Genomic DNA, 8,987 nt, shown 5'->3' with positions numbered 1-8,987 from the left:
CGAATTGTACAACTCATGAAAAAATTCCTAATTGTCAAGTCTTCTGCGAAGAGACTTAGAATTTACACACAAGAAATTCTCACAATCAAATCGCCGTGCTATACATTTTGGAAATGTACAGGGATATAATTTAAATATATAAAATAAAAATAAATCTAAGCTAGCTTTAAATAAGCTTATTAGAATATTTAAATTAAAATGCAAATTCGTTTTCACAAAGATTTTTAATATACGATTTAAGTCATTTTCAAAATGAACAGCATGAGATTTCGCATAACCTGTACACGAAACTGTACTCAACCACATACATAAAGAGATGCATTCGTATTTCGTCATTCATCCAATAACTTTGCTATTGCTCCGCATTTTCCGTATATTTTTTCCCTTTATAGTAACGCACAAATTTATTCTTACGATTTTACTCACGGTAACATCGGTATATATACCTTTAACATTTTTATTTTACTAGTTTTGAATCACGATTACACATCTAAGCAAGAAAATGATCTTGCTATCGATTTCATCAAGCTCCCCCAAACTTCGTTTACTCTGAATATATTAGTGAGCAATGTTAAGTTGAAATTGATGATAAATAGAAATAATTCGGTAATCTTCAGCAAGAGAATCAATGAAATAAAAAGATGCTCTCGAAAGTTCATCATAAGATTTAATGACATTATTCAGATTTAAGGTTAATAAAACTGACTATTAATGGATATAAGGATATTTCATAAAAACTTGAATCTCGGCGTTTAAACAATGTCAAAACCAAAAAATTCCTATCTTGTAACTGGATAGCTTGAAATCAAAAGAATCGAGGATCCAAAATATCCTCTTTCTTTCAATTTCAAGATAAAGTGATTCAGCATCAGTGATTTATCAACGCGCGAATTAGATTTCTTATCCTAGCTTAACGTTGTGAGAAAATCTCTAAGATAAAACATTGCGTCTACTGAAATTAGAATCCACACATCGGAAGTAGAGAAAAACGAGGGATGATCGATTATCGTGACTCCGCCTTCGTTTTTGGCGGCCTAAAAGCTTTTAACTTCTTCGCTTTCTTCTGCTTTGTTGCACTCGTACCGGATTGAAACGCCTTCCAGCTGTCGACGCGCGATTGTCTGGATTCTTCAAAGTTTCTTTGCCATTCGCGCTCCATTGCTGCTTGGGCTTCTGCAGACAATTCCTCTTCGCGCTTTCTCTTACGTTGCTCTGCATCTCTCGTGGCTAATTCTCGTCTGTAAAAGAAAAAGAAACTATTTTAAATAAATGTGTATTATCGTATATAAATATTGAAGAGAATATAACACTAATTTATTAATTTTTTCTAATATATTAATAGATTTTTTTGTTTAGAATAAAAATTGTGAAATGACCTTCTTCGCTCCATATCGGCGAATAGTTTCATAGTCATAACCCAAACCGCGTGTCTGTAGCCTTCCTCAGTTTCTTCCTCTAAAAGTGTCGGACCCGAATTCTCAGATTTTCCTTCTTTCTTTTGCTTCTTCTTCTTTTCTGCAATCTTAAATATTGAAATATTATACATACATACCGTAATAAACGATTTATTAAGATCATATATGTAAATACACAAGTAAGAGTTTAAAGCCTATAATGGTCGAAGCTGGATTTCAGATGCTTACAATAAATAATTTCTGTATAAATTTATATACTAAATATGTAGTCATTTATACTGATTTTTCACACAAAATTGATTTTTCGGACTTATAAATGCAATTAAAGTACTATAGTAATGTTACATATTAAATATAATAATGTCACATATTGACAAGCAATTTAATAATTTAATGTTCAATAAGGCATCCTATTAGAAAGATGTTAATGTGCTGAAAAATTAAATAAATTGTTTTATATGATATATATGTATAACATATATATATGTATAATATATATATTATACATATATATCATATAAAACTTGACTGTAATGCAATATGCCTTGTTACAAAGGACAAAGCTTCCATAAATAATTAAATACTTGCCATGTGATCAGTCCGCGCCTTTGCCTCCTCAATAACATCCATACATTTCGATCTAGTTTCCTCGTTTTCCAATGTTTTCCACGCTTTATTAACAACTACAATAAATAAGATTTTTTTAAACATATTTAGCATGTTGTAGTGTACATATCTTTTTTTAAACTAAATCAATCTACTATACTTACTTTCAAAGGCTTGCTGTGCTCTTTCGGCATCATCCTGATTTTTGTCTGGATGTACCAAAATTGACATCTATAATTTTTTAATCAAAAGATCAGAATTAAATTATGACACTTCTTATTATAGTTACAAATATACACTTACACGACGATATTTCTTTTTTATTTCCTCTATCGCTGTGCTCGGATCAATTTGTAAAACTTCAAATGGATTCAAGTTGAAATAGGATGAACCAGGTCGCAATAGTCTATCAATTTGTTGCTTGGGGGTCAACACAGAATCTCTTTTCTCAATTTCTTTAACCTATAGATGCAATGAAATAACTTCATGATTATATAATATGTGTATATAATTAATTAAAATATAATTAATAAAATATATTATAATTAATTATAATATAATTAATACAAAACAGACATTAATGTCACAATATATAAGAATACAATTAAATCTAAATATTAAATTTCAGTACAATATACAACAAAATAAATAATGTAGAATACAAGAAAAGTATAAATGTAACCAAATAAATTCTTGCAAATGGAAGTTATTAAACAATAAGGTTGTTTTTTACAAGTATCATGTTTATCTTCTTTACATCAAGATAGAACAAGAGAAATGTACCTATTTACGAATTGAATAAATATAAATTTCGTTAAAAAAAGGTTAATAGAATATATGTTTAATTGTAAAAATAATTCTAATAATAATTCTGTAAAGTATAATATAGAAAAAAATGAAACACATTTCCCACAAGAAAACCATGAAAAACTTCAACACACAACCATATCTATTTAGGTTAGGCAATATTTATAGTAATAATAATACTCGCAAGACTCGACACGATTATATACGATAATTGTAGGGCGATTAAAACACATATAGACTTTAGGAGATGCTGTTGTCATTTTATTTCCAACGTAAAGTGATACTTGTCGAAGTTACTGCTTCGAGTTTGTTTACGTGTCTGTTTAACAACAAAAGGTTCAGTATCATTTCGCCAGTGGAAACGTATATAAAACGATGCTAAAATTTACGGGAAGTCGTGTACCTCCGAGTAAAATTCGTTAAATTCATCCTCCTTCTTGGCGGGATTTTCACTTGATAAACTGGAGTCGGTGGAGGCCATCTTATTTCTTTACAAGCTTAGAATTCTCGCTGGTGCTGCCGACTGGTGGAAAATCACGGCTTTACCAGCGCAGTTGACAGTGTTAGCTTATCATGATAACTATAATTGTCTTATCAATATATATTAAAAAAAAGATTTTTCTAATTGATAAAATTAATCTAATTATCATTTTTTGTAATTTTATCTAATTTTTCAGTTAAAATATTAATAAATAAGAAACAACGTGGAAAAAAAGTTTTCTAGAAGAAATAACTAAAAATAATAAAAAAATTAATTTTTAATTTAAATAAAAAATTAAAATTTTTTATAATAATCTTGATTTATAGAAAATACAATAAACATATTTTTAATCTTCTCAAACCGTACACTATAGTGCAAATTCGCACCACGAAAATTTTCAAATTGTTAATAGTTACACGCATAAACAGTTGCCGCGGCTTATCCCCAATACGTTAAATATGTTTTTTTTATTAAATTTGAGTGATACTTAGATATTAGATTTGTGAGAAAATTATACCTCAGAAAAAAGTGGTTTTAAAGAAATTTCTGTTTTAATCCTGGAGAGACTTGATAATTAAAAATATCAAATTTCATTTCTGTGTACCATTAATAGGTGCTCAAAGGGGGTGTATGGGTATGAGTGTATTTGAAGGTTAAATACGTAAGTGCTTCTAAAGTAAAATATAGCAAACAGTATTTCTAATTGATGAAAATTAGTTGGCAAAAGAAAAATGATTTATTTAAATAAATTTTTTTTTTTTTTTTTAATAATAACTTATTCAGGTAAATCTTTCTTTTTTACAAGAATGGCGGAAAAAGTGCAATGAAAGACGTCGGCGTTCTCTCAATGTAAAATTTTGTAATATTTTATTAACAAAGCTTAACAGCCAATAAACAAGTAATGCCTCCTTCGCGATAACAAAGACACATCGAACGAAATCAGAGAGCGTTATTATTATTGCGGCATACACTTCCGTCAAACTGATCGGTTGACTAAGATAATACAGTTGATGTAACTAGTGTCTATATAACATACAATATCGCTACTCACTATACCCTCCATCGGAAAACTCACAGGTGTGATAAATAGGAGGGTGATTCTTGATGAAATAGCTAGGTATAATGTAACGTTCTATGAATATCTAGCGCCCGTTACGTTTCGCTATCTAATCTAGCAATGACTTGTCTAAGTCTAATTATTTACTATTATATAATCAGACATAAGCTGTCGTTACTGTCATCCAATCGCAAGGACTGTACTGTCAATAAAAAATTATTTATTTAGGCCGGTAGTCATAATCGAATCTTATATTTAAGGCCGTCTTAAGTAAAGTCTTAAGATGTCATTGCGGTATTTATAGTCCGATCTTATTTCAAGATTGTCTTAAGTAATGTCTTAAGACGCTAATACAGTCCTCTGGGGTGTGGCTTCGTGACTTCTTAAAACTGTATTTAAGACAGTTTTGAATATAAGATCTGATTATGAATACCAGCCAGAGAATCGTATTGGCTTCTCAAGACATTACTTAAGACGGTCTTGAAATAAGAACCAATTATGAATACTGGCTCTAGACTACATTCTTGAAAGTTTAGCTTTCAAGATTGATTAAAACTTTAACAATCGAAGAAGCGATAGAAAGAGAAATCTAAACAATTTATTATGAAGAGTAAAAGCTCCGAAATAAATGTATGATTACAACATGCAAACAGTTCACCTCAAACAACAAATAGAGAATGGAAATAATACATTTTTTATATACTTCGAAAAATCAGATCTATTATACAACTCCTTCTATTCGCGTAGATCGGAGGAAATATATAATTCGTTACAGAAATGAAGAATTGGATACGGTCCTCACGATTCTATCGTAACGAAACGTACAACGTATTCACAACAATGTTAAGTTCTCTTGTATATGACTATATGCTACTACCAATTAATAATATTAACAATCGAAGTAGGAAAAGCGTGTGCGTATAACGATTATTCTAATTCATTAAAGATCCAGTCAATTCAGTAACGTGCGCGTGTAATAAATCACGTGGAATCATATCGGATTCGGTGATTCAACGCCATCAATATTTATGAAACTTTCTTGCAATCTCAGACAACAATTAATTAAAAAAAAAGTGATTTTAATGCAACATACCAGAGACATTACGCTATATAATATTATTTCGTAGCACACGATATCTATATAAATAGTAGAACAATGTGATTAATTGATACGTAATATTAATTATAATTATAATTTGTTTAAAAATAATTTATTTCACTAATTAATAATTTACTTAAATTAATTTCACTTATGTATAATATAATTGTAATTGTGTAGAAAAAAGTTATAGAAAACATTTTTGCACACTAATTTCTATTATCAACAGAATTTTATTATCAACAGAAGAGAGATAAATGCAGTCATAGAACTAACTTTCTCAACCTTCTCTCTTTAACCGTTTTCTGTACGTTAAAAAGGAATATCTTTTTTTTTAATCAAGTCGAGACTCGCGAACTTCGAACAATTCTCGCGTTATTCTGCCGACATGCTTCGTTAAATTGCATGCTTACGATGCCAACGATATTTATTACAGCGCACATTTTACAAAGTACGCAAAAGCTAGCTGAACTAACGATACTTCTATATGAGTACTATATATCGAGACTCTAAGTAAACGGGGTCGCTTCACTTCACTGACTAAAACGAATGATGAATGCATTTACGCAGAATGACTATTAAATTCTTATGCAGAGTGTCCCGTTACTAAATAACAAATTTTTTTAATTGTTTCGTGTTTTCTTATCTATAATCCTGCAAAAAATCATTTTCATATTGGAAAATTTACCGTAGAATTGATTTCAAGGTGGGTTTAATAAAAAAAATTAGTAATTAAAATGAAAAATTAGAGAGATTTTGATCATTCTACACTGAAAGTAACTGAAATTGATATTTAATAATTCAATTTTTTTACAAAATACGTATATATTCCTGTCAATAATTTTACTTTTAGTAAGGTCTCCTTATTCCGAGTGGGACATGCTGCATAAAGCCTTGAAGTTCATCGCAAAGAACTAATTGTAAGCGAGGCTAATCTCCCTTCAAAGTTATTTCTACCCACAAAAAGTTTGCCAAAATATATTTCTTCGTAAAAATGTTACATCTATATATAGGACTTATATAAATATGCCTAAGTGCTTAGATTAATAGAAAGCGGATATAGTGTGTGTATATAGGTGCGCATACACACACACACACACACACACACACACACACACACACACACACACACACACACACACATACATGCGTATGCATTTGTAGGAGAGAGTAGATTTTAAAACGTTAGATTTTTTTTTTTTATGTAAACATGCGTTTCGCGCAAAAGAGCGAGCATGACTACACAGATAAATAATGATAATGCGATGATTATAGACAAATAGATTGGTCGAGAATATCATCTGTGAATTTGCAAACACACTTAATTAGGAGCGACGACGAGAGTTCAAGAGAAAATCGAGTTTCCTCACAATGGAAATCCAACGGATTTCTCGCAGATTAATATTATTGTACACTTATCCATACATATTTAATCGTTAATGGTTCTTCAATCTCTAGGTTATTTTATTTCATCAAATTAACATATTACTGGATATTTGTTTCATTTTACAACTTTAAAAGTAATTAATGCATAATACAATATATCCTCTGTTTTGTAAATATTTGTGATTTAAATTAAAATTTTATATTAAAGAATGATAATTACGATCCGTTAATTATCTATATATATTTAACTTATGTTATAAAATAAAGATACTAAATAGACTGATGGTCGCAAAAATCTACATAACTTTTATATAATATTTCAAACATTTTTTATAAAACACACGCAAACCATTAAGACCTGATTGCACTAACGTTACTTTAATTTTAAGCGAGGCGTAAAACTCTTTTTGTTCCAATCTTTTTTCGGTTTTAAAACGAGATAGAGAGAGAGAGTTTTAAGTTTCGCTTAAAATCAAAGTAACGCTGATGCAACCGGACCTAAAAGAGATTGAAAAACCGTTAACTGTCGTATCCTATTATATTACTAATACAATTATTTAAATGTACCATATACACTCTCTTTAAAACACATTCGGTAGATCTCTCATATCTATCATTTGTATACGTTCATTAGTCATATTTTTATTTTTCAGACGATATATAAATAGCCACTTCGCTGAAATGATCTTTAAGTTTTATTATGTATTTTCATACTTCTATTAATTTTCTTTTAGTATTACACACATTTTTATGTAATCATTATTAAGTAAACATTTGTTACAAAAGAGAACATGACATTATTTCAATGAAGAAATTTTACATAACAAAAATTTTACTTAACGATCGAATTAGTTTAGATTGCCAAAATATTAATAAAATATTTATTATAAAAATAAATATAAATTATATATTATTATAAAAAGCAATAAATAATTGTTTAACATTATAAATAGTTTGAGAATAACTAGATAACGATCAGTTTAGCGAACGAGAGCACTGCTCTCGAAGCTTACAGCCAGTACACTATAAAAATGTGACAGAAAACATACACGCACACATGTACGTGTACACATGTGCCCCACAAGCAATTACATTTGCACACATTCACGTATAAACTTTCAAAATCTATTTGGCACTCTCCTAGTTTCATCGAAAAGGCGAGCACACTTGCTATTATTTTTCAATTCAGAGACATTGCATATCGAGTAGCTTTACTCCGTCGCTACATGTACGGTTTTTAGCGGTACGCTATATCTTATATATGTTCATCTTATACGTTACACGGTAATTGGTCTAAGAAAATTCCCGGGTGCATAAAAAATATCAGCTGCGCCGTCCGAAGCGAGTCAATCGCTCGGTGATAATCACGAGTCATAATTACCCTCGTTATACAGTCATTGTAAAAGCCTCCTTTGCACCGCACGATTTTCATATAATCGATTTGCATTTATTCCTTAAACGCTCAATTTTTATAATTCACAATAAATGTTTCTACAATAAAACTTCCAACTCGCACGCGAAAAATATAAATTCAGTCCATAATTCCTCACTTTTATAGATTCTTAATAATCTTGATTTAATTATGACTGATATCATCGTACGGAAAATCGTACAATGAAAGCAAGCTTGAAGAAGTATAAAGCCTGTATCAGATTACAAATTGGAGATTAGAATTCAATCAATCAGAACGAAACACATTAAAATTTAATTTATCTGATTAATCAAATTCTAATCTTCGATTCAATCTTCAATGCGTAGTCCGATGCGGGTTTAACAACCAGCCCAATTGTTGATATAGATAAAGGGAAAATTGATGATCGTATGAGATTGAAAGAGTGTCTATGCGCTTTTTTGTTTCAGATAAGCTATATGAGATAAATAAAATATAAAACTCACCATCTCAGTTACCATTTATAAATTGTTTTCATGCAAATATAGAAAATTTTATTATCTGATGATGATAAAATCTAATTTTTAAAAAACTCAAAATTTTAATAAATCTTACATTTAATATACGAAATTTAAGTATAATAAAAATAAATTAAATAAAATAATTATAAATTTATGTTTATAATAACATATATCACAATAATTAGTAATAATTATTTAATTTTTTTTTATTTTTGCTTGTTATAA

At 29.4% G+C, this 8,987-nt stretch overlaps 1 protein-coding gene across 1 annotated transcript; it reads right to left on the bottom strand.

Moving 5' to 3' along the window:
* Positions 1 to 632: 632 nt before the first annotated feature.
* On the bottom strand, positions 633 to 3,310 carry LOC108749604 (dnaJ homolog subfamily C member 8). Its single transcript, XM_018488397.1, has 6 exons — positions 3,232 to 3,310; positions 2,325 to 2,483; positions 2,186 to 2,252; positions 2,004 to 2,098; positions 1,377 to 1,522; positions 633 to 1,238 (listed from the first exon to the last, which is right to left on the bottom strand). The coding sequence occupies exons 1-6, from the start codon at positions 3,307 to 3,309 to the stop codon at positions 1,004 to 1,006; spliced, it is 780 nt and encodes a 259-aa protein (XP_018343899.1). The 5' UTR covers position 3,310; the 3' UTR covers positions 633 to 1,003.
* Positions 3,311 to 8,987: the final 5,677 nt, after the last annotated feature.

This window comes from Trachymyrmex septentrionalis, unplaced genomic scaffold (genome assembly GCF_001594115.1).
Source record: "Trachymyrmex septentrionalis isolate Tsep2-gDNA-1 unplaced genomic scaffold, Tsep1.0 scaffold305, whole genome shotgun sequence".
NCBI classification, from domain to species: domain Eukaryota; kingdom Metazoa; phylum Arthropoda; class Insecta; order Hymenoptera; family Formicidae; genus Trachymyrmex; species Trachymyrmex septentrionalis.
This window is presented reverse-complemented; position numbering and strand designations above follow the sequence as displayed.